The following is a 27,917-nucleotide window of genomic DNA, read 5'->3' as shown; positions in this document are numbered from 1 at the left end:
TGGTGATGAATTTGTATGTTTGGAGAGTGAGGAGGGGCAGAAAAGCAATAACAAAGGTTGGAGAATAGACCTGATCATATTTCTGAAAAATCTTTCCCTATTCACACTTTCCAGAGTAAGATTTGTGCAGTGGCCATGTACGTGGTAAGAGCTGTTCAGGAATATAGTTTGGCTCAGCTGAGTAGAACCCAATTGAGAAGATCCTCATCCATGGATGATAGTTGAGCCAGAACTCATTCACCTGCATGGTTTTCATAACCACAAATGATGCAGAAACTACCCATAGAGAAAATCAATACCAAGACTCCCCATAGGTCTCCTGAGTGGCATAGTGGTCTAAGGCACTGCATCGCAGTGCTAGCTGTGCCACTAGAATCCAGGCTCTGTTGTAGCCGGCCGCGACCGGGAGACCCATGGGGCGGCGCACAATTGGCCCAGCGTCGTCCAGGGTATGGGAAGGAAAGGCCGGCAGGGATGTAGCTCAGTTGGTAGGGTTCCCACCAGTATGAAAAAATAAAAAATAATAATGTATGCACTCACTAACTGTAAGTCGTTCTGGATAAGAGCGTCTGCTAAATGACTAAAATATAATGTAAATGTAAGACAAAAAAAACGTCATCCTCAATCATTGTGAAGTGGGGCCACACTCTCCAATGTGCAGTCCGTGTGTGTGTGAGCGCGCACGCTTGGGTGCGTGCGTGCATGCCTGAGTGCATCCAGGCCCGGGGCAGCTAGGGACCAACCGACCTGACAGCCGGGGAAATGTCCGAGAAGCACAGAGATTAGTTCCAGCATAGTGGTCCATGTTTTTCTATGCATCCTTTATCCCTGCCTAAGATGCTGGGATAGCATCTCATGTTCATCTAGAGGTCCCCTCAGGTTGCGTTCCAAATGGCACCCTATTCCCTTTATAGTACACTTCCTTTGACCAGGGACCATATAGGGCGAAAAACCAATGCTTGTATACGTGATTGAGATTCACTAATCACTACATTGTGATGCATGCTGTCGGACTGCGAAGAATCACTGATCTACAAATCACCACCTTGCATCCAAAATAAATCCACATTATGTAATCAAGATTAGTGATTCTGCACCTCGCCTTTTTTAAACGGGTCCACTGAAACACATGGACACTCTCTCTTTGATCCACAATCAAAATGTTAGTTTTTATCACGTAGAGTGACCTTGCTGGGAATTCTGAAAGGCATGTCAAACACAGCATTAGTCTTTTTTTTATAGATATCAATAGTGTATAGGCCTATAAAATGTTTTTACAACTGCACAGTAGTTTTCTAAATGAGTGTGCTACACTGAAGAGCAAATCCTTTTCTGGCTTTCTAGGATATGACTGAATGTAGCCTAGTGTGCAGATACAGTCAATCCGTCTAAATACCCAACTTGCCAATAATACTGACATCCCAAAAGATGATCTCCTGATAATCTCAAGCATGTATCTCAAGATGACTTTATATCTTTATAAAATGGCTTTATTGATCTGGGGCGCTACCGTGCTAAATCAGTTTAGACTTAATTTCACAACAGAGAAGTGATTTGCAGCATGAAACTAAACTCTGGAAAGGTCTTCCCTTGCTCGAAGATTGTTTTGTGCACATGCACGTGTCTTATTTGTCTCAAGTAGTTGACGGATCCAATTGTCCATCTAATCATTTTAGACATGCTTTCCCTCACATAAGGACTTTTTCTCCCTGGCTCTGCTGAGCATAAGCGATGAGCTGTTCAGTTCAGACCCCTAATTACTAGGACATTTTATCTCACACGATGGTCCCTGATAATCACCAGTCACAATCACTCTCTTTTTTGTTTAGGGCGAGACTGAGACAACCTCCTTTAAAGACTGGGGCCAATTGTCTGTCTCTCATCAATTAAGGAAAAGCCAAATTTGTCAACAATGTCCAACAAGGGGTGAGGTCATGTTGACTTTGCTCTCTGTGCTGCTGTCCTCAAAAACGTGGTTATGTTTAACACATTGGCTTTGTTTATTTCTCCTTTTAAAGGTTAGCTTGATGGAATATATTTGCGAGGAAGGAAGAAATAGATTGCTTAAAGAAAAGTTGGAGTCATTCTGCATAAGCAGGAAAGGCAGGGAGGTTTTAGGATATTTTTAGTTTTCATGATTTACCTTTATTTACCAATCTTATTGACAACAACAGCCTGTTATAGATTGTTTTGAAAATGTAGGCCTTTAGAACCACCTGCATGGGGGACAGCTGAAGTATTTGTTGTGAGCGGTCCATCAGTGACATATGCTTTAGAAAGGCAGATGCTGAGTTCACTGGAGGGTGAACAACCACTGGCCATATACCATAGTTTCTGTCTCTCTGAGACATCAATTTTCCTCACCTGTCAGTGTCAATCACACTGACCTGGCTGAATATTTCAAATATGGTCATTCTCAAAACATCTTTTCACACACGGATGCTTCTGTCACACTTGTTGATTCATAATAGGACCATGTCATCATAGGTCATATTTATCCTCCATACCATATCGGCATCATGAAGGAAGGGCCCTAACAATACTAACCCCTAAAAGTCTAAGCCTTTTAGGGGTAATTTTTTTACTGCAGGACAAACAAAAGCACACACACACACGCAGATACGCACCCACTTACTTCGGTCCAGAAATGATTGAAGACTGGGCAGGAATATAATATGTGAGTGTGGTTAGCTCTGCTCTCCCCACAGTTACGCCAGAAACTTGGTGTGATGTCACGGTTGTATTTTGATTGTATTATATGAGTTATGAAAAATCTTGACTGAATTTTCCAAGAGTATTCCCTCCAGAGTAGAGAGTTGGTTGTCTTGGACGTGTTTCTAGATATGTCCTCCCAGTCCTCTTGGGTTATTACTATTTGCAGCTCGTCTTCCCAATTAATTTAAATGCATCACCAATCATACTTGGCTTAAAGTCGCTGTCCATTACAATTTCTCGCAGGTAGATCAGGTCTGTTTGGATGCATTTTGTTTTAGTGATCTTTGTCCAGACCTTTATGGTGTTATTTATACAGGTATTATCTTCCGAGAGTCTGTATTGATTGTCTTCATAAATATAGTTGGATTTCCATCTGTCTCCATTTAGCTGTTGATGCCGGGTTCATACAATAATTAATTTTTAGTTGTGCGGCTATCAATGTTCCCTCTCAACGGCGAGAGTGCGTGGCCGCACACTTAATCCAGGACTGCCGCTCAGAAGAAATGCCATGTCGTGCAGACGCAAGAGATTGAACTTCACTGAGTTCGCCCCATTAGTTTGCACTATATAGATCAACGTTTTTTCTGTGATCGAATCAACATTATATCAGACCCTTTTCAATTCAACAAAGCAAAACAAATCTAACTTTGCAAGATTGAGTCTGTGATTTTGTTGTAGTCAGAGCTAGAGTGCAACAGAGTAGTATTATATTGGCGGGGGTAACCCATGAGCGGTCTTTCAATCACCCGCGAGTGAATGCGCTTTTCAGATCAGTTCAGTTCAGATCAGAGCGCAGAGCCACTCGTGTGCACATTTGTTCATATTCTTTGCTAGTTAGCGAGTTATAGCCCAGTTATAGATAAGTATAGGTCAGCAATGAGGAGTTACTGCGTGTAGGCTACATTTCAAACTGTCTTTGAAAAGCCAGTCAGGTAAAAAGCTTATGTCTTAATTAAAGGGGCAGTGTTGTATTTTCAGACAGGCTCGAATATGTAAATAAGCCAATAGGCAGAGGGGTAGCCTACATTGTCTAATTCTCTGTATGGTAATAATAATTACATTTTATACAACACAATACAATGCAATTTACAGTCACCTATTTGGCCCATGGTGTTACAGAACAAGTAAAAAATAATTAATTTATGTCAAGCCCATCATAATGTAAAAACATTTTTTTTTTAAGTCTCATGCGATGTAGGCCTGCATTGAACACCGCATATAGGCTACTGTAGGTTATATCATAGAAATCAAAAGCTATTTCCATGTGAAAATGTTATGGGATTTGCTCCATTGGTTTTGTTGGTAGGCCTACATTATGCTCAAATAGCCACAATAGCATATTGGCTACTGTCTAAAACTGTAAGGGTACAGCCTCAGTGTTCACTGTAAACGTGTGCCGGAAGTTGCACAAAATTCTCAATGTTCAAATTTCCGCTCACAAGACCGAAAATTAGCTCAGTGCCCCCCAAAAATGTAGGGAACATTGGCGGCTATGTAATAATTCATTAGGTTTGGTAATGCTAGCCCCCCTGCTTGTTTACATTGATTGTTTTAAGATTGACACTGGCTTTTCTTCCTCACCAAAAACTACTCAGTAGTTTGTCCCACTGTTAAATAATATTTAGAGTAATAGTTATTGGTAGATTCTGGAACAGGAATCCAAATCATTTTAATAGTTTCAATTTCCATCTTTGTAGGTCCTGTATAAGCTGGTTTTCCAGTGTTCCAAAGTTATACTGATGTAGTTTCGTCAAATCTTGGGGGATGGTAATCCCTAAGTATTTCAGTTTATTTTGATCCCATTTAAGTTCCAACTTAGTTTTGATGGTTTAACTTAGCATTTTGTTCATCGGTCACTTTAGGGAGTAAACATTTTTCTAAGTAGGTTTGTATTTTCTCTATGTTAGATTCTTGCACCTCTGGAGTATTTAGTTATTGGTAATATTTGGCAAATTCATTAGCTATTTCGGTTCTTTTTGTAAGGATTTTTTAGTTATCATTCATTCCTGGTATGTTGGCCCTTTTACTTTATTTTCTCAGTCTAAATGTGAGTATGGAATTGTTTTAAGATGGTCATACCATGGATCATTTAGCTATTTGATTTTGAATTTCAGGACCCCTGCAGGTATAGTATTTTTTTGATATTTTAAAATATCTGGATAAAATTTAGAATTTGGCCGTTACTGCTATAGCCCATCGAAACGCATTGAATAACACATTCATAAATGACAAAACAGACAGTCCAAAAATAAATCATAAGTAATAAGGTTTTTAAGTGTCTGTCGGATATATAGGGGGCACAAAACTACTTCCATTCATTTTTTAAACCAGTATCGGGTTACCTTCAGACGAGTCCCGTAGAACAAAACGGAGAACACCATCATGTTTGTGAGTCTTCCCTTTCCATTAATTTGTAGAACTAAACCAAATGGTTCGGACACTACAGACATTTTCGCGAGAAGACAGATTTTCAGGATGTCTCCTGATCTGACAAACAGGGCTGTAGCTCTGCCACTTTCCATCCGCAAATGTGGAAGGCCAACATAGGCAGATGGGGTGGATTGAGACGCAGCCCATACAAAAAAACCTGGATATCTTTAGGTTAAACAGACAGATTTTGATGGGGATTTTTTATTATGTTAATTGATGACGCGCTTGTGCGTCAGAGTGTTCCTGTTTCCCCTTTAATAGTATTAGCTCTTATGACATACAGAATTATTCTGTTTTCGAGTAAGCAGTGCTGGTGCCATGAATAATTTATTGGTGTAATGTATTGGACTAATAAGGCATTATGAGCAAGGGAGAAGGATAATCTGATCATGGTAACCGCTATCAGCATTTGTCTTCATTGGGGCCTCTGAATGAGGCGGCGCAACCTGATTGTTCACTCAAATGTATTTTATACATTATTATTTGGGAACAGTGGAGTGCTTCCAACCTGTCTCCTCTTTGCACAATGCAACGTGCTATCAGAGCAATCTAGAACCAGTCAATTACAGTGAGCAATGATTCCCACAAGCAGACTTCTCTTCTTTCTCTCTCCTGGCAGAAAGTGATAGTTCTTAAAGATTGAGTGAGAAGAGGAGGAGGAGGAAGAGTGGTTCGGGTGGGGTGAGGGGAATAATGCTGGGGATTATTTTCAAAATGTTCAATGTAGAACTAAATCAGGGTATCAGTCATCATCAGGAGAAATATCTGTGGATGATGCAAGCAAAGATACATTGAGGAAATAATTTAGTGTGTAAGCATTTTGGCAAATCAAAGAGAGGCTAGTACAAAAAGCATGAACATTGTGTGTACTCTGAGTATGCTTGCTGAAGAGCTGCCCATCCTGGTGATTTTTATCTACATATTAATATCAAGGATCAGTGTAATTGACAGAGAGCATGTTTATTTGCCCATTGAAAGCAGGGAGGTTTGGCAATGGGGTAGGTCCAGTTTGCTCAATAGGAGAGTGAGTCACATATGGCATGCTTGCAGAATGACATCAAATGTTGCATGAATTTTAAATCATGTAGTCAGGTGAAATATAGTCAAATCTAGCATTGTGAGTAGGTGGACTGTAATACATACACAGTGCCTTTTGTCAACGATCTACGCAAAATACTCTAATGTCAAAGTGGAAGAAAAATTCTAACATTTGTAAAGAAATACATAAAACAATAATATATCTTGATTACATAAGTACTCAACCCCCTGAGTCAATACATGTTAAAATCACCTTTGACAGTGATTACAGCTGTGAATCTTTCTGGGTAAGTCTCTAAGAGCTTTGCACACCTGGATTGTGCAATATTTGCCCAGTATTATTTTCAAAATTCTTCAAGCTCTGTCAAATTGATTGTTGATCATTGCTAGACAACCATTTTCAAGTCTTGCCGTAGATTTTTCAAGCTGATTTAAGTCAAAACTGTAACACGGCCACTCAGTAACATTCAATGTCTTCTTGGTAAGCAACTCCAGTGTAGATTTGTGTAGATTTTAATTAATCTCCCAGTGTCTGGTGGAAAACAGACTGAACCAGGTTTTCCTCTAGGATTTTTGCCTGTGCTTAGCTCCATTCCGTTAATTTTTTTTTATCCTGAAAAAAGTCCCAGTCTTTAACGATTACAAGAATACCCATAACCTGATGCAGCCACCACTATGCTTGAAAATATGGAGAGTGGTACTCAGTAGTGTCTTGTATTGGATTTGCCCCAAACATAACATAATATAACATAATATTCAGGACAAAAAGTGAATTGCTTTGCTACATTTTTTGCAGTATTACTTTAGTGCCTTGTTGCAAACAGGATGCATGTTTTGGAATATTTTTATTCTGTACAGGCTTCCTTCGTTTCACTCTGTCAATTAGATTAATATTGTGGAGTAACTATAATGTTGTTGATCCATCCTCAGTTTTCTCCTATCACAGCCATTAAACTCTGTAACTGTTTTAAAGTCACCATTGGTCTCATGATGAAATTCCTGAGCGGTTTCCTTCCTCTCCAGCAACTGAGTTAGGAAGGACACCTGTATCTTTGTAGTGACTGGGTGTATTGATACACCATCCAAAGTGTAATTAATGACTTCACCATGCTCAAAGGGATATTCAATGTCTGCTATTATTTTTACCCATCTACCAATAGGTTCCCTTCTTTGTGAGGCATTGGAAAACCTCCATGGTCTTTGTGGTTGAATCTCACTGCTCGACTGAGGGACCTTACAGATAATTGTATGTGAATGGTGTAGTCATTCAAAAATAATGTTAAACACTATTATTGCACACAGAGTCCATGCAACTTATTATGTGACTTGTTAAGCAAATGTATACTCCTGAATTTATTTATGCTTGCCATAAAAACGGGTTTGAACACTTACTGACTCAAGACATTTCAGCTTTACATTTTTAATGAATTTGTACACATTTCTAAAAGCATCATTCCACTATGACAATATGGGGTATTGTATGTAGGCCAGCGACAATAAAATCTCAATTTAATCCATTTTAAATTCAGGCTGTAACACAACAAAATGTGGAAAATGTCAAGGGGTGTGAATACCTTCTGAAGGCATTGCAGCTTATGTGGACAATTAACACAAACACTGTACATAATCCATAGAAAACACAATACATTAACCAGCACACGTAATTATGCATGATTGTATCCATGTTCTGGTGCGAATGGATAACCAAATAAAATTACTATACATTATTACAAAATATAAATAAAATGTTTTGTCTGCTCATTGATTTTCTAATGGGAAGATCACTTGACAGGACGGAAATACATCATTTTCTTGCTACAGTTTTCTGCTCCCCTAATTGCAGTCATTGACACATATATTTTATCTGACGATTATCTCAGGTGCTATCCCCAGGGATTGGAAGGCGGCCCATGTACTCCCTTTCCACAAAGGTTATCGCCATATCTTGAAATTGTCTTGCATAGCTAAACCTTTGGAGTCATTAATCAACTGTCAGCTTAGATCCTTCCTAGATACGAGATGTATTCTAAGTGTTCACCAGTCTGGTTTCAGGCCTGGTCATAGCACCATCTCTGCTGCAACCTTGGTGTTAAATTATGTGGTAAAGGTTATGGATAGGAGGAAGCACTGTGCTGCCCTCTTTATTGACTTATCAAAGGCTTTCGATACTGTTGACCACTCTTTATTGATTAAAATATTGTCTGCATTCTGTATGGAACAGGAACTTTTAATATATTCCCTGGTGATATGACGACTGTTTGATACAGGATTCATTAATGTAGGTAAACTCCTAAGCTGCATGTAGGAGAGAGGACAAGGACACGCCATGTGTTATAGAGGTCACTGGTGAGGGACAGAAGGTCTGCGTGCCAAGATAGATTGGGGGCCACTTGTGATAATCTTAGAAGGTGTACGTGATGGAATGGCCTGGCTGGGGTGACATACAATACCAAGTATGTGGATGCTATTGTGGTAGATGAGTGACACTCAATAATGGTTGGCAACTGTGTGGGACAGAAGCAGCTCGGAAAGCATTATATACAGTGGGGAGAACAAGTATTTGATACACTGCCGATTTTGCAGGTTTTCCTACTTACAAAGCATGTAGAGGTCTGTCATTTTTATCATAGGTACACTTCAACTGTGAGAGACGGAATCTAAAACAAAAATCCAGAAAATCACATTGTATGATTTTTAAGTAATTCATTAGCATTTTATTGCATGACATAAATATTTGATACATCAGAAAAGCAGAACTTAATATTTAGTACAGAAACCTTTGTTTGCAATTACAGAGATCATACGTTTCCTGTAGGTCTTGACCAGGTTTGCACACACTGCAGCAGGGATTTTGGCCCACTCCTCCATACAGACCTTCTCCAGATCCTTCAGGTTTCGGGGCTGTCACTGGGCAATACGGACTTTCAGCTCCCTCCAAAGATTTTCTATTGGGTTCAGGTCTGGAGACTGGCTAGGCCACTCCAGGACCTTGAGATGCTTCTTACGGAGCCACTCCTTAGTTGCCCTGGCTGTGTGTTCCGGGTCGTTGTCATGCTGAAAGACCCAGCCACGACCCATCTTCAATGCTCTTACTGAGGGAAGGAGGTTGTTGGCCAAGATCTCGCGATACATGGCCCCATCCATCCTCCCCTCAATACGGTGCAGTCGTCCTGTCCCCTTTGCAGAAAAGCATCCCCAAAGAATGATGTTTCCACCTCCATGCTTCACGGTTGGGATGGTGTTCTTGGGGTTGTACTCATCCTTCTTCTTCCTCCAAACACGGCGAGTGGAGTTTAGACCAAAAAGCTCTATTTTTGTCTCATCAGACCACATGACCTTCTCCCATTCCTCCTCTGGATCATCCAGATGGTCATTGGCAAACTTCAGACGGGCCTGGATATGCGCTGGCTTGAGCAGGGGGACCTTGCGTGCGCTGCAGGATTTTAATCCATGACGGCGTAGTGTGTTACTAATGGTTTTCTTTGAGACTGTGGTCCCAGCTCTCTTCAGGTCATTGACCAGGTCCTGCCGTGTAGTTCTGGGCTGATCCCTCACCTTCCTCATGATCATTGATGCCCCACGAGGTGAGATCTTGCATGGAGCCCCAGACCGAGGGTGATTGACCGTCATCTTGAACTTCTTCCATTTTCTAATAATTGCGCCAACAGTTGTTGCCTTCTCACCAAGCTGCTTGCCTATTGTCCTGTAGCCCATCCCAGCCTTGTGCAGGTCTACAATTTTATCCCTGATGTCCTTACACAGCTCTCTGGTCTTGGCCATTGTGGAGAGGTTGGAGTCTGTTTGATTGAGTGTGTGGACAGGTGTCTTTATACAGGTAACGAGTTCAAACAGGTGCAGTTAATACAGGTAATGAGTGGAGAACAGGAGGGCTTCTTAAAGAAAAAACTAACAGGTCTGTGAGAGCCGGAATTCTTACTGGTTGGTAGGTGATCAAATACTTATGTCATGCAATAAAATGCAAATTAATTACTTAAAAATCATACAATGTGATTTTCTGGATTTTTGTTTTAGATTCCGTCTCTCACAGTTGAAGTGTCCCTATGATAAAAATTACAGACCTCTACATGCTTTGTAAGTAGGAAAACCTGCAAAATCGGCAGTGTATCAAATACTTGTTCTCCCCACTGTAAACAGAGATTTTCTATGGAAGTCATTCAGATGGCAGGAGGCTACGTCCGTACCACCTGTCATTGAATCCAGTACTGAATTAAATAATGATGAATCAACTCTTAATCTGTATCCCATATTGTTTTACATCCTGAAGTACTCGATACCAGAGAAACTCATCATAACAGATTGGTGTCTAAACGAACATGATGCAGTTCACAGCCGAACTAACAGGTAAGCAGACTTTATTTTTTAAAATTATAAATAATATGCCATTTAGCAGACGCTTTTATCCAAAGCGACTTACAGTCATGTGTGCATACATTTTTACGTATGGGTGGTCCCGGGGATCGAACCCACTACCCTGGCGTTACAAGCGCCATGCTCTACCAATTGAGCTACAGAGGACCACTGTATGTCAAATTCTGCTTATCTGTGGTGAAGCTGAGCTGTAACGAACGTTTAAAATTCAAAAAGATTTGAGGGGAACAGATGAGTGGTATTTGAGTACGTAAATAGATGTAAGGAGAAATATCAAATTACATAATTACATGGTGCTATGATTCTAAGCAGGGTTTGTTCAGAGTAATGAGTAGAAAACAACAGAGGAGAAGGAGAGTGGGTTTAACAAGATTGGGCGTAGGGTCTTTTAATGGATCATAAAATAGTTCAGAGGTTCGAGTCCTAAAATATGACGAGATTATAAGGTGTACAACATTATAAAATAGGATAAAACTATTTTATATAGGACTTGAACCTAAGTCCTTTGGCGTGAAATAATCATCATAAAGTGTTAGATGTGAAGAGGTTCAAGGCCTCAACCGTGGTTGAAGGTTAAAGTCCTTGGTTGAAGGTAAAAGTCCTTTGTAGAAGGTTAGATTCCTTTGTAAAAGCCCTATAAATTAAAATAAGCCATAATTAATTAAGGGAGTGACAGCACTATAGAGGAGAAGTATAAATTAAGGAGGTTCAATCCTCTAAGAGGTAGAGTACCTTGGTGAAGAGAGAATTAGTCCTGTGTGAATTACTCAAAACGGTCAGGAGAGAGAGAAAACAATAACTCATACTGCATAAAAACAATCAGAGCAGATACAAGTGAGCCTGTTGAATCATGGCACCAATGACAAAATAGGCAAACAACATTTTAATAAAGATCAAGGTGGGGAGTTGATTCAAGTATTTGATTACTAATATTGCATGAACTAATAGAAGTAATGAATGGCCAGCTTAGTAGACCGGTATCTGGAAAAACAGTCACCATTAAGAGTAAATCAGAGCTTCATTTACCTCAAAGAGAGAGAAAGGAAATGACTAAATTATTACAGACAAATCCGCATTTAGAACAAGTCTCTTGTAAAAGTAGTGAAAATCAGACAATGTGCAAATGGAGTTAAGTAAATTAGGATTTTTCTATGTGGAGCTATATCTTAGTGATTTATCAGCATGGACAGATAATGACTATCCTCAAGATGGTCGTTTTAAAAGGGATAAATTACAGGTAGAGCGAAAGTATATAATTGATAATACAGCCATAAGCAACCCGAAATGGGATCTAGATTATATGAAAGAGGTGTATAAAGCATGGGATTTAATGAGTACAATGGACTGTAAATATCATTAGGAAGGAGGAAAAGTCAGTTAGGACATTAGGTAATTTGGCAATGGAGCAACATAATCTACCTTATGAAAAGAATCCGTCCACATAGGTTTTTCTTAAACTCAGGTCAAAATATATGTTTCCTAAAACAGATAACTTTGAGATCAAACGATGGCGCGAGATATGTAGGGCATTGTGGTTAGAAAGGTCTGGTAGGGCCTTCGAAACGGCAGAAAGAAGGTTTAGAGGTCATACAGGACGAATAAACATTGAAAAAAATAGATATACTAGAGAGTGTATGGGAAATGAATATAAAATGATATTTAGAATAATCAAACAAAACCAAAATGTCAATTTAAACAATAGATTAGCAAATAAAATTATGGAATTTTTCGTTGAAGCAGGGGAACGATAATAATCTAGGGAGATCGAGAGAGGGAAATTGGACTCCTGCCCAACCGCAACCTAATTCCCAGAATAAACCTAGAGAGGAGAAGCCGGGTAATCTATTATGGGGGAACCATTTTGAGCGTGTATATATCATTGGGACCTGGCATGTGACTTAATGGCACAGGATGGCACTTCCAGTGTGTCTAACGTGACTAATATTTGTAATTACAAAGGAACTGGTGAAGTCTCTTTGGCAAAATGCTTTAAAGAAAAGCATCTGTTTCCTTATTAATGCTGAGAGAACCCATCTAAATGAACACATGTAAAGAAAACAAAAAACATTTCTGAATGTTATTTGCCCAAAATAATTTTGGGGCTTTGTTGACTTTGTTTTTTCATTAACTAAAAGCAGGCCATGTTGGGCCTGTTGTCTCTTCATGAGAAGGTGTGACACACTGCCTAAATGTTTCTTCCTGTGAAACACTCAGAATGCGAGGCTGCCGTCAGGGTTGTTTCTGGCATTTGGCTTACAGTTTGCGTGCCTACCTTTCCCCTCAGTACTTTCCCTCACGTTTGAAAGGCTTCATAATGATGTGAAATGTGTTGGTTATAATATCATTTCTAAAGACTGTCATGGAATTGTTTATTTTCTCAGTGAGTAAAATACAATTTTCTGAAACCAAGGTATTGGGACATATCCAATGCACATTAGTATTTCGTTTATTTTGACATACCATGTGCATGTTTCATACTTTTGATGAGAGCAGAGAGCCCCCTCCCCTCCCATTTTGAAGTGCCGCAAACGACAAAGCCTAAAATGTATAGAAATGACCTTTGTTTGTTGATACAAATTGTATCCATTTCTTGATTGTAAAATATATTTATGAAATGTACAGTATCATGAAGTTTTATTTAAGAAAATAAATACAATGCCATAATGTGTGTGACACTGTATGTCACTGGGAGTAGCCCATTGGTATGTATCTTTTCTTACTGGGCACAGTAGTTTATTTACAGGGACACTTACGTGCTATATGGAAGTGCATAGATACCCTGTGTGCAGCTGTAAGCATCGTGTCCTCTCTCTATGTGTATTAATACTGAAATGACCACTCATTGTACAGTTTCAATGCTCTATTTAAGTGTTGCATCAAAGTTTTTTGCTGTATTGTAACCCAAGCAGCTTAGTAAGAAATGTGACCCCTCTCTAACTTTTCATCCATATATGCTCTATTCCTGTATTGATACCATCTATATTTAAATGTGTAAGTCGCTCTGGATAAGAGCATCTGCTAAATGACTTAAATATAATGTAAATGTAATAATGACATACAACACCGATAGGCTAAATACATGATCGATGCACCACAATTGCATATTTCGGATAGCCCATTACAAATACCACAGTTAAGTTTGAAGGTGTCCTTTAAGTAAACAGAAAGTCCAGTCTATCGGAATTAGTGGAATTCCGCAAATTGATCCTATATCTCCCCCATTACAAATTGATTTGGAGGATATTACATTTTCAACATTCATTTATAGTAAGTGCTACAACTACTATGGCGTTGATGGGAAGAGACCTTTTAAGTAAACTCGATGCAACCATTTTTTGTTCACCAGATGGCATCAAGGTACAGTGGGGAAAAAAAGTATTTAGTCAGCCACCAATTGTGCAAGTTCTCCCACTTAAAAAGATGAGAGAGGCCTGTATTTTTCATCATAGGTACACGTCAACTATGACAGACAAAATGAAAAAAAAAATCCAGAAAATCACATTGTAGGATATTTAATGAATTTATTTGCAAATTATGGTGGAGAATAAGTATTTGGTCAATAACAAAAGTTTCTCAATACTTTGTTATATACCCTTTGTTGGCAATGACACAGGTCAAACGTTTTCTGTAAGTCTTCACAAGGTTTTCACACACTGTTGCTGGTATTTTGGCCCATTCCTCCATGCAGATCTCCTCTAGAGCAGTGATGTTTTGGGGCTGTCGCTGGGCAACACGGACTTTCAACTCCCTCCAAAGATTTTCTATGGGGTTGAGATCTGGAGACTGGCTAGGCCACTCCAGGACCTTGAAATGCTTCTTACGAAGCCACTCCTTCGTTGCCCGGGCGGTGTGTTTGGGATCATTGTCATGCTGAAAGACCCAGCCACATTTCATCTTCAATGCCCTTGCTGATGGAAGGAGGTTTTCACTCAAAATCTCACGATACATGGCACCATTCATTCTTTCCTTTACACGGATCAGTCGTCCTGGTCCCTTTGCAGAAAAACAGCCCCAAAGCATGATGTTTCCACCCCCATGCTTCACAGTAGGTATGGTGTTCTTTGGATGCAACTCAGCATTCTTTGTCCTCCAAACACGACGAGTTGAGTTTTTACCAAAAAGTTCTATTTTGGTTTCATCTGACCATATGACATTCTCCCAATCCTCTTCTGGATCATCCAAATGCACTCTAGCAGCAAACTTCAGACGGGCCTGGACATGTACTGGCTTAAGCAGGGGGACACGTCTGGCACTGCAGGATTTGAGTCCCTGGCGGCGTAGTGTGTTACTGATGGTAGGCTTTGTTACTTTGGTCCCAGCTCTCTGCAGGTCATTCACTAGGTCCCCCCGTGTGGTTCTGGGATTTTTGCTCACCGTTCTTGTGATAATTTTGACCCCACGGGGTGAGATCTTGCGTGGAGCCCCAGATCGAGGGAGATTATCAGTGGTCTTGTATGTCTTCCATTTCCTAATAATTGCTCCCACAGTTGATTTCTTCAAACCAAGCTGCTTACCTATTGCAGATTCAGTCTTCCCAGCCTAGTGCAGGTCTACAATTTTGTTTCTGGTGTCCTTTGACAGCTCTTTGGTCTTGGCCATAGTGGAGTTTGGAGTGTGACTGTTTGAGGTTGTGGACAGGTGTCTTTTATACTGATAACAAGTTCAATCAGGTTCCATTAATACAGGTAACGAGTGGAGGACAGAGGAGCCTCTTAAAGAAGAAGTTACAGGTCTGTGAGAGCCAGAAATGTTGCTTGTTTGTAGGTGACCAAATACTTATTTTCCACCATAATTTGCAAATAAATTCATTAAAAATCCTACAATGTGATTTTCTGGATTTTTTTTCTCAATTTGTCTGTCATCGTTGACGTGTACCTATGATGAAAATTACAGGCCTCTCTCATCTTTTTAAGTGGGAGAATTTGCACAATTGGTGGCTGACTAAATACTTTTTTCCCCCACTGTATATGGAACAACATAGGCTATTTTATGAACAAAGAGCAGAAAGTAATTGTAATCTGAAAGGGTGCATAATAACTTATATGAATGTGTATGATAGGTTTATATAAGTTTGGATAATAAGCTTTGATATAACATTATACTGTGGTTCCGTACATCAATGCCCATCATATAATATCAAGGAGTGGTATGGAGAACGTGAGGTTATTTTAGAGTGTAATGAAAAAGTATATGTTTTATATATATATTTTTTTTTTTTTTGGTTCTGCTGGTAGTATGTTTGAAGAAGTTGATTTGTGTTGAGTAAGGATTGTTAAACAAAACACGAAGGGATTGTTTGATGTGAGTACCTAGGTGTTTCTAAAGTTCTACATTTTACATTTTAGTCATTTAGCAGATGCTCTTATCCAGAGCAACTTACAGTTAGTGAGTGCATTCATGTTTTGTTTTTCATACTGGCCCCCCATGGGAATCGAACCCACAACCCTGGCATTGCAAGCGCCATGCTCTACCAACTGAGCTACACGTGGCCATACTTCTATATGGAGTATGTGAAGATGTGAAAATAGGATGAAGTTTATGTGGGTAATCGATTACTAGAGAGGCAATTAGAGTAATATGTATGTATTAACTTGCTCACCCAAAGGTAGAGGGGTGGGAAATAATAAATAAAGGTTTTCTGATTTTGTTCCGGTGATGGATCATTTGATAGAGATAAGGGTTAAGAAATTAACTGCCCATAAGGACTGGAATTTATAGACGTAACTTATAACATAGTACAAAGCCAATTTGGGGTTTCTATTAAACTAATTATCATTGCAGAGGTAAGGTGATGTAGTGAAGGAATCTCGTTTTGTATTGGATGGTGAGAAGATAAACCAGTATAATTGTGCTATTTGTGGGATTTCTGTGTCATTTCAATAGCATTGGGGAAATGGCATAGAGTAAACAAATCTGGGTTTATGAGTGTAATTCTACTGTTGGTATGTGTTGCTTAGACAGATACTACAAAGTATTTATTTTTGGTGATGTAGAATGGAAGATCTATCAGCATGCTGGGTTCAAATTGAAAGACTCACTTATTTAACAGGAATAGCGAGACGATTTCGAGGTAGTAATTATTTTGGGGTTGCATAATGGTTAGCTAGATAAACGATTGAGAATGGTGGCGTAATGTCTATCAATTAATTGGATATTGATAATATGGATATAAATTCAATATATGCTTGTCAACTACAGCAAGTGTTTGGTTTGTTACTTGTAGCCTACTTAGAAAGGACAGTTACCTAGATCTGCTGAATTTAATAATGGCGGATTGGTATTATCTTCGTTGATAAAGGGGATAATAATAGTATTGTATAGGGACGACGCACAGGGAAGCGAGTGTCTTATCTTAATGGGAAGTGAAGCAAGGGGACAAAGAGAATAAATCGAGTATTTAAAAAACACCAGGGATTATGAAGCAGTGTTGGAAGGGAGCAGAGTATGAAAGATAACATTAACTGAGGAAAATAGGAACTTGTAGCTGAGGTCACTACAGAAATATTACTGATACAATATCATAACAGATAAACTGAATCAAACATGTAGATACTGCAGCAATTGATTGTTAAAGTTGTCAAGTTAGTTTTTAAACCTACGATAGAGGTCAAGGCAGAACGCTGTTTGAGAATGGTTTTTATTTGTTGTATGGAGAGTTTCTATGTGTTGATCTCTGGGTGTTAGCAACTGGGGTTAGCTGAACGTGATAGAGCTGTAAGTGTCATTATGGGTTACGTTTGGTGTATCCGGATCAATGGTTGCTGCGGTAAAGGAAAAGGATGTCAAAAGTGTGGTGAGTGTTACCTGTGGGATATGGCTAGCTAGTTAGTGGTGTTAACTAGTAGCGTTTCGATAGGTGACGTAACTTGCGACCTTGAAGGAGTTTTTTTACTTGCTCTGCATGTTGAATGACGAGTAATGGTGCTTCGAGGGTGACTGTTGTTGATGTGTGCAGAGGGTCCCTGGTTCAAGCCCATGTAGGGAAGGAAGAAAAACTGTTACATTGATGCTGTTGACCTGAATCACTGGTTGAATTGATAAGATTATACGAAAGAGATTGTCTTACCAACCCATGGCGGATAGGATAACATAGTGATTTAAGTTGTATCCCTGTGAATAGTTTTGTTTGTTTTGACTATAACTTAAAAATAATTTGTCATCTGCTAAAGTACCGATAGATAGAAAGACAGCGGTAGAGGATAACAGAGATTGTAGAGGGTTTTCTGTGTTAAAAAGAAAGTAGGTTAATTGGGAGATTTTATGTAATCTTCTTCTGAAGTAGTTATGAGGAATTAGATTGAAACAAACGATTATTGATGTGAGGTAGGCCAGGGTATATCTGCATCATGTTTTGTGTGAAATTAATATTTTTTGATTGCTGATTATAATTGAATATTAACGAAATGTATACTTTCTCTTCCAGGAAAAGGGGGATTTCCTTATCTCTCAGTGGGCTGTTTCAAAAGTCTGGGGGATAGGTGGAGCAGTTAGTAAAATTTGGCAGTCTTATAATTAGGTCATAAGAGGGAGCTACCGAATTAAATAAGGCCTGGCCATTTTTGTTTTTTGTTTTCCAATAGGGTTTCTCAAATAACCACACACAACCCACCTAAAATAATTGTTATATATATTGTTATTTAGATTTTAGGGGGTTTTAACGGGTCAAAGATGTTAAGTCACAGAATTTTCTGAAGCTATTGTTCTCTGAGTGAGTTTTGGGTAAACACGTGATTTATTTTGAGAAGAAATGTAATGAGGACTTACTGTACACTTGGCATACAAAATGTATTAAATGTTTTGACTGTTGTTAATGATTAGTCTACTATAGAATGAAACACTTCTTTGAAGGGTTTGAATGACCTCGGACCTGACTTTCTAGTGTGAATTGATCACCCACACTGGAAAGCCAAGAGGCAATGGATTAGTAATTTAAGGTAATTTATTATACAGAGTTGAGGGTAATTTATGAAGAAGTTTATAATTTGGCAATAGTCATATATATGATTCGGACCATAATAAGGTAAGAGTGAGAGAGCTAGTCCGGAATGAGGAACACCTGGCGCTAGTCAATGTTGATATTACTTGAATTACTTTATGGGATACAATTAAGTTAAGGTATTATCAAATGTTGTCATTTTAATGTCATTTATTATTTTGGCTTAACAAACAATGTCATTGTTTTGTTTTGGAATGCATGAATCACGATGTGAGTCATGTGTCCAAAGGGGGGGGAAGTACTGCTCGAATGAGGTTTTTTGGTAAATATGCAAATTATATGAAGAATATGAGCAGTAGTAATTAATGTGTTATGGGTTAGACTAAATGTTTTAGGTGAAAGTGTATTTGTGGTATAAGGCTGTATGTAGAGGAGGCCTGTCTATGAAACTGGTGACCTATAGCAAGATGCAAGAATGGGCACTTCTCAAGGCTTCTCCTGAATGATAAGAAGACAGGGTATAGTAGCATATGGTGTCTCACCTAACAATGTTGCTAAGACTTTCTCCCCAAGGGTGAAGGCTTCTCTGCCAAAACGAACAGGAGAATCTGGGCATTGTATGCACATGGGAGACTGACGGTAAAGGATTAAAGAAGTCAGAGATGGACAAAATCCAGGTGAGGAGGTCAGTACTAGGTGTTGCTGGCTACCTTGATGGAGGGGAAAGTAGCAGAGAGAGATACCTGCATTTATGTGTCCCACTGTAAGAGTGTTCAAACCCAGAGGAGAAAGATGGCACCGCCACTGCAGAGCATTGTTTTCTTTTGTGTTTCTGTCTGTGTGTCTTTGCAGCAGGGACTCTCAACTTCCCTATTGGTATGCTGCCAGAAGGACACACTCCACAGAGCGATGTTGATAAATGGAGAAGGACTCTGCATGATCCTAGACCATAGGGACAGAAGAAGGGTCAGATCTAAAAGGACCATACATCATCACCCAGTCTACACCAACGGATGTATGGATAGAGGGGAGATCAACCTGGTATCATATAAACCAATGCAACAGAGTACTACGAGGAAACCGACGATCTAGAGATGAGGGAGCTGAGGATGCTGGAGCTGACAAGGATCAGGTGATGGGAGACGATGGTAAGGGAATGCTACTGATGAGCTACGTGTGATGGCTGATTCCCTCGGTGGAGGGACAGACCTCCAAGAACTTCAAGATCTTCCAGAATTTCAAGAATCACCTGACTGTCACACTATTCATTTCTATATATGTGGAGGGTTTCCCTAACAGAAATTGGGAAGTATATTAGGAATTGGTATTAAGAATAATTGGTAAAACATAATTTGTCATATAATCAATGCTTATATGGATTTATTGGATTAGGAATGAACTCACTTAAACTGTTAAGTTCCTGAAAAGGCAATCCGTTCCTACAGTGAGCGCCAGGGAACCTACCTCTGGTGGGCCAGGACAACAACACAAGGTTAGTGGTTTTAAAGCTGAATGCAATATTCATTCAATTCAGTTTCAGATCATGAAATACAAGGTCAATTTATGAATTCAATGATTCAATTTGTGCATTACAAATTCCAAAATATGAAATTCAGATTCAATGTCCTAATACAAATTCAAAATTATGGTATTCAAATACAATTTCTGTTGGCAAAATCGCTCCATAATCTTCCCCTGTGGTAGTTGATGCCCTCCAAATACTGTACTGTATCTCTGCACCACCTTCCATCTCTGCAGGAAAGATTTGGTTTATAACACAGACAGCCCTGCTCAGCAACAAAGATCACAGCAACGATGTGGGATCTCTGGGTGCCAATTCAAAGACACTTCCTCCTCTCATCCGATCGATCAGTATTCTGTGGACATGCTTTGTCTGTAATCTGTGTGCTGAGCCTGAGTGAGCCATCTCCTTTCCATCCCACTCCCTCTTTGTGTTATATTAACTCTCTTATAGTCCACTTAGCTGCATGGGAGAATGGATGGGGGTTTAACCTTTATTGCAGTGGCTGAACCCCTTAAGCAGTGAGGCTGTGGGAAACCAGGACTTTCTTAATGTGGTGTGTTGTGTCACTGTAGGTCTGGCTACCAAGGCACTGGAGATCCATAATTACATTCAATCATGGCAGTCATTGGCGCTGCTCAACTCTGTTTAATGAATCCAGCCCTTTATTTCCACTTGCTATTTAGGTTCCACCTATAACTTGACTTTGGTTACTGGCAGTAAATTCACTAGATATCTCGCTGAGCCTAAGGTGGTGTAGTGACTTGTGCCTGGCCTAACAATGAGCTACAAGACACATTAAACAGAGGCCATCCAAAGGATCCTTATTCTGCTTATTCCATCCATTATCATTAAACACCAAGCACTGAGGTTATTGCAATCAGAAGTTGCCTTTTCTTAAAGTAGATTTCTGTTAACCTCTGTGCAGCCTACTAAGGCCGAAGGCCAATTGACACAGATTGCCAATTAAGAATCCCATAGTACTATTTTCTTCCATCAGCCATCAGGATTGAATAGGAAAGCCTGGGACATGTAAATGAGTACATGCATAATTACACATTGATTTGCATCAAAATAAGCCTTCTCGTCCAAGATCCCCTCCGGGAGGTACATCAGCTTGAAACTACGGCTCAGCACGAGCCACGACCTTCATCTGTATGAAAAAATGTATGCACTCACTAACTGTAAGTCGCTCTGGATAAGAGCGTCTGCTAAATGACTAAAATGTAAATGTAAATGTTCTGTCTTCAATTGAGGTAAATACAGATGGTGTCTTGATGCATAGCAGGGATAATTTGGCCTAGAATGGTGTGAACCTTAAAAAGAAACAACCTCTGAACCGGCTGAAGATGAATAGAGGCGTTGAAGACGTTCCTATACAGCACCACTTCTACCTGCAACCGGCCTACAACAGCCAATTGAAGCTATCAACTGATTTTCTTTCATGTTTTTATATCGAGGGAGTGGGACAGGAGTCCACCATTGAGTGAGAATGGAGAAAGATCTGTTCGAATACAACATTTCTCAGGTTGTTGGTATACTGGTTGGCAAATGGACAAGACACAATGGGGTGTAGAGATGCTGGTGACTCTGATGAGACATTGAAGTTGGGACATTGTCATGGGCAATTCATTTTGAACTATGAAGCTGTCTGAAGAACATAATGAAGAGACGCCAGAAGATTTAAGTGCCGGGGAAGGAAGGGGTTGGTTATATGTGTCGATAATAAAAAAAAATTGAAATGTTTTGCTAATTTGGGTAGGAGGTATATACACTGCTAAATTAATAGTATTAAGAATGCGTTGAGATAATGATCTGTATTTATTCTCAGGATGAGAACTGTATGTTTATAGAAGAGTACAGAAGAGTACATTCTGACAGTTGTAATGGGTGATAAAGTTGAGGGTTTTAACTTTGATTGATAAGGACCAAGTGAATCAATAAGAATTCTAAATTTGGTTGAGATAAGTAATTTGGTTTTGGTTATGATTTATAAGATGTCATAGCACATTTGTTAGTTAATGATAGTGATGCACTAGTCTTGGAAATCCCAGACCTAGGCAACAGCAGCACTAGGTCTGGGGAAGATGTTGGATTTTCTTGGACATTTCGAAAGGGGAAAAAAAATTCAGGGGAGGGTCAGCTTCAGACAGACAACTCTCCCAGGATGTCGCCATTCGAAACCAAAGTTTGCAGGCAAAACCTTTGCAGTGGTTTTAGTGAAGGTAGATGATGCAAACTAGCCACTTACGAAAGGCATTCATTATAAATAACCTCTGCGTTCTCCATCTTCCTAGCTAGCTACTACTTTGTGTACGGCGGGTATGTTTACACTAGGAAAATAAGAAGACACGGCGGTGACGTCACCGGTGACATACGTCCCATTTCCGACTCCTTCTGTCTGTCCCAACTGACGCAGGAACTTCTACAGACGTGTATGCAGGAACATTGGTACATTGTGGGAGGCAATCAGTCTGTCGAGAGATTAGTGATGCACAAGCTAGGCCTATTTGAAACATCGCCATCTCCTGGCAGCATTTACCTGCCAGATTCATATGCCTGAAAACCCCATAGGAAAGAAATGCTTGAAAAACCCATTTGATTTTTGCCCAACGTTTTGAAGAAAAAACAACTAAAACTGAACATAATTTCTTATGGGTTTTATTTAATTTTAGTTTGTTCAGGAGTCAAAGATAATAGTTTCACTACGGTAAAAAACAATTATAATGGGTTTCTTAATTATTATAGTTTTTCCATGATTAGTTTTTCTAATCATGGAACTTCTCCGCTATGCAATCCGGTTTCCGAGCTGGTCATGGGTGCACTTCAGCCACGCTCAAGGTCCTAAACGATATTATAACCGCGATCGATAATAGACAGTACTGTGCAGCCGTCTTCATCGACCTGGCCAAGGCTTTCGACTCTGTCAACCACTGCATTCTTATTGGCAGACTAAATAGCCTTGGTTTCTCAAATGACTGCCTCGCCTGGTTCACCAACTACTTCTCAGATAGAGTTCAATGTGTCAAATCGGAGGGCCTGTTGTCTGGACCTATGGCAGTCTCTATGGGGGTGCCACAGGGTTCAATTCTTGGGCTGACTCTTTTCTCTGTGTATATCAATGATGTCGCTCTTGCTGCTGGTGACTCTCAGATCCACCTCTACGCAGACGACACCATTTTGTATACATCTGGCCCTTCATTGGACACTGTGTTAACAAACCTCCAAACGAGCTTCAATGCCATACAACACTCCTTCAGTAGCCTCCAACTGCTCTTAAACACTAGTAAAACTAAATGCATGCTCTTCAATCGAACGCTGCTGGCACCGGCCCACCCGACTAGAATCACTACTCTCGACGGGTCTGACCTAGAGTATGTGGACAACTACAAATACCTAGGTGTCTGGTTAGACTGTAAACTCTCCTTTCAGACTCACATTAAGAATCTCCAATCCAAAGTTAAATCTAGAATTGGCTTCCTATTTCGCAACAAAGCCTCCTTCACTCATGCTGCCAAACATGCCCTCGTAAAACTGACTATCCTACTGATCCTTGACTTCGGCGATGTCATTTACAAAATAGCCTCCAACACTCTACTCAGCAAATTGGATGTAGTCTATCACAGTGCCATCCGTTTTGTCTCCAAAGCCCCATACACTACACACCACTGTGACCTGTACGCTCTTGTTGGCTGGTCCTCACTACATATTCGTCGCCAAACCCACTGGCTCCAGGCCATCTATAAATCACTGCTAGGCAAATCCCCGCCTTATCTTAGCTCATTGGTCACCATAGCAACACCCACCCGTAGTATGCGCTCCAGCAGGTATATCTCACTGGTCATCCCCAAAGCCAACACCTCCTTTGGCCGCCATTCCTTCCAGTTCTCTGCTGCCAATGACTGGAACGAATTGCAAAAATCTCTGAAGCTGGAGACACTTATCCCCCTCACTAACTTTAAGCATTAGTTGTCAGAGCACCTTACCGATCACTGCACCTGTACACAGCCCATCTGAAATTAGCCCACCCAACTACCTCATCCCCATATTGTTATTTATTTTTGCTCATTTGCACCCCAGTATCTCTATTTGCACATCTATCATTCCAGTGTTAATACTAATTGTAATTATTTTGCACTATAACCTATTTATTGCCTTACCTCCATAACTTGCTACATTTGCACACACTGTATATATATTTTCTGTTGTATTTTTGACTTTATGTTTTGTTTACCCCATATGTAACTCTGTGTTGTTGTTTTTATCGCACTGCTTTGCTTTATCTTGGCCAGTTCGCAGTTGTAAATGAGAACTTGTTCTCAACTGGCTTACCTGGTTAAATAAAGGTGAAATAAATAAAATAAAACACACAGCATTTTATCCACAAGTCAATTTGATGGAAACATCTCTGGTGGGAAAAATGCGCATGAAAATCTGTCGGCAAATGGATGGAAACCTAGCTATTCTCATTAAATAATCTTCATGTGACGAATTTGTTTTGGCTTAGTTTATTAATTTAGACTTAATGTTCAACATATTGATACAGTCTAACTTGAAAAAAAAACGGCACTGTTTTTATTTGTAATGTTCAAATAGAGTATAGTCTTGCACTTATTAGTCTTATCGATATATCGTCTTGTACTTCATGATACATCTTCAATGTCAAATATCACAATATTTGATTTAATCACATATCGGCCCAACCCTAGACTAATGTCACCTAACAGCCTATACATTAGATACTTCCTTCCTTGTTATAGGGCGAGTATTGGTAAAGTGGGACACTTTCTGAAAATGTGCTTTCTGGAACACCTTAGAGAATCATCCCATTGTCTTAACCCCCAACATGATACCATTCTAAATAGCCTAAAAACTCTACTACACTATACAAAAGAAGAAATAAATAAATATTAAAAACAGGATGGATGACTCTTCTTCATACACATATTGTCCCGAGATAACAGCAAATTGGGACACCTTGATTGGCAAAGTGGGACACTTCATTATTTATTGTAAAGAAGGATAAATTAGAGTATATGAGGAATTTCAATTATTCATTCACATGAAATGTATTAAAACATTATTTAGATATTTTAGTGGAATTATAATGTATTATTGTTATTGTTACTATTATTATGATTATTATTAGGCTATTATTCGTATTATTATTTACATTTTAGTCATTTAGCAGACACTCTTATGCAGAGCGACTTACAGTTTTTAGTGAGTGCATACATTTTTCATACTGGCTCCCCGTGGGAATCGAACCCATAACCCTGGCGTTGCAAGCGCCATGCTCTACCAACTGAGCTACAGGAGGCCACTATTATCATCATCATACTTGATTATAATTATATGATGTAGCCTATATGTAATTGCATTGCCTATAAATAAAATAAAATGAACTTCATCTAGGCCTATCAGCTCAACATTCTCAACAATATACCCTAGTGGTCATTTTGTAGAATGAAACCAGAAAGACCTCACCCCTTAAAATTTAAATGACTGTTTTATTGTCACCAGAGTCAAATACAGCAAAATACACTTTTTTTTGTCATCATATACCTGTATGGTTATGAATATAGCTAGATAGGATTTTTTATGTTGGTGAGGTAATATCTTTCATATCTTAAGTAAAATGCAGCTATGCTAGATTTTGCTAGCAAGCTAGCAGATTTGAGGAAAATGTAATCAAACATTAGATCCGATTTAGAAAATGGATTTCTGTTAAGAAAACATGTATTTCATAATCCCACTAAATATTTTTCTGCATTAAAATGGCCTAGAGGAGTCTCCCAGTTTTTATAGTAGTTAATTGGCATCCTGGGACACTGCCAAAATGTCAATATTCTAAAAAGGTGAGAGAAGTAAGAAAACCATTTACAGTCATTTTGATTTACAATTACATCCCATTACAAAATATGCTGTAATGAGACACTGAATATCCTTTCTTAGTTTTTTATATCCTTAATACTTATTTTTTTATATCCTTAACATTATTTACCTCAGAACCCATGTCATTTTACTTACCATTATGCCTCTAAAGACACGTGTCATTACACAGGATGCCACGCCCACAATGATGACTTAATGCCCATTGAACCCATTCGTTATCATCACATACTTCCTCACGAACACACAGGCATTGATTGTTGGTTGTTATTGTACACATTTAAAGATATCCATTATAAAGCGTAAGTGTAAAGATATCCATTATAAAGCTTAAGTGTCCCACTTAACCAATACGCACCCTACATTTTATTCCACTGTTAGAGTTTAACTAACTCACCTGTCAACGCTGATCACGCACAGGGTCATGATGGAGGCTGTGCAGCACATTACATCCATACCAATGAAGATGTTGCAAAACACCTCCCCAAAAAGCCACTTGCCCCCAGTTAGGTCTGTCACTATAACAAAAGGCATGACAACTATTGCCACGGAGAGATCTGCCACGGCCAGCGACACAAGAAGATAGTTTGATGGTTGTCTTAGTTTCTTCACCACGCAAACCGCTATGACAACCAATGTGTTTCCCATCACGGTGACCGCTGTGATGATAGCCAACATCACTCCGATAATTATCTTCTCTCCACTGCCGAAATCAAGTAGTGGCTCCCCGCACGTATCGTTCCACATGACTGTAGGATCAGCGGTGACGTTGTAGAAAATCCCCAGAGTGCCATTGATAACTTCGGAAACATCCTCTCTCTTATTGAAAGTGTGATCGACGTCCGAAGTATTGAACATTACGACAACGTAATCCCAGCGGTGATCCAAGGGACACCTCGCCAGTGTAGGCTACTCCAGTTAAGCGCATACTTGATCAGTATGTCTCTGGTCTTGGATCCAGTAGCTATTTTCTTATTTGCTTATATAAAAAGACAGCCAGTACTGAGAAACATAAGCCCACTCCTCAAGGCCAGGCACAGTCAGAGCGTTTCACCTGCCCAAAATAGTGATTCGCACCTCTCCAAGAATAAGAGGCGAAAAACAATATTGCATTCTATGGACAGCACCGAGTTATCTTCAGAGAAATCTTCCCTGAAAAAGCACTAAAACGTCACAAATCACTTAAAATGTTAAGCTATTTTTGAAAGTTGTTTTCAAGACGCGCTTGTTTCCCAGTGTGGTTTGTTTCGCTTCGCCGACAGATGTGATTTTACTCCGGAGTTGTTTAGTTCCGCCTGCGAACGCTCAAACCAGAAAATGAGTTCACAAACATAGGCTACGACGCAAGTTAATTGAATCGTATGAAAAAGGGGATTTCTCATGTACTAAAAGCTATAAAGCGATTATGTAGGGAGGGACGACGACAACAGGATTTAAACAATGAAGGAAACGGATCATTCTTCACATTTACCATATTTACATAATCGGACATCTAAATTGAGGACAGACAGTATAGTATACTGGTTCAAATTGAGGACATTGCCGTATTAGCCTAATACTATCCTCAATTTAGATTTATGGACTATAAATGCCCAAAAATCAATTCTTAATTTCACATTATTTAACATAAACCATTTACAATGACTACTTTCTGTTCTTTGTAATCAACATTTTATCCAGATGTTTTGGACATACTGTTTTGCTTGGTATAGTAAATAAAGGGTAATCATTGGTGGGGCCTGAACCAGCAGTCCATGGAGAAATAGAGCAAGTGCATTACTGCCTGTGCCATAAACACCCGAATCTCTTGGCAGAGTCTGGTCATAGTATGATTGATTACAGGGACGCTACAAAAAAACAAATATGTGTAATACTTTTTGTTGTGTTGGTTTTGAAGTGTCAAGTACATGGTTACCTGAATAATAATAAACAAAACAAATGGTTGACATGTGCACAATAAATACAAGCTATCTTGCTTCCTATTCAATACATGGG

The 27,917-nt window shown here is 39.4% G+C and overlaps 1 protein-coding gene across 1 annotated transcript in view; it reads right to left on the bottom strand.

The window, feature by feature from the left end:
- The window catches only part of LOC311144485 (5-hydroxytryptamine receptor 7-like), a 79,847-nt gene extending 53,003 nt beyond the window's left edge, over window positions 1–26,844 (bottom strand). Inside the window, exon 1 of the mRNA XM_084180512.1 lies at window positions 26,320–26,844. Coding sequence (XP_084036638.1) covers window positions 26,320–26,780 — 461 coding nt within the window. The 5' untranslated portion in view covers window positions 26,781–26,844. The remainder of the gene's footprint in view (window positions 1–26,319) is intronic.
- Window positions 26,845–27,917: the final 1,073 nt, after the last annotated feature.

Source organism: Coregonus lavaretus (assembly GCF_964263955.1).
Source record: "Coregonus lavaretus genome assembly, chromosome: 17".
NCBI lineage: Eukaryota > Metazoa > Chordata > Actinopteri > Salmoniformes > Salmonidae > Coregonus > Coregonus lavaretus.
The sequence above is the reverse complement of the archived record's forward strand: the minus strand, read 5'-3'. Positions and strand labels throughout refer to the sequence as shown.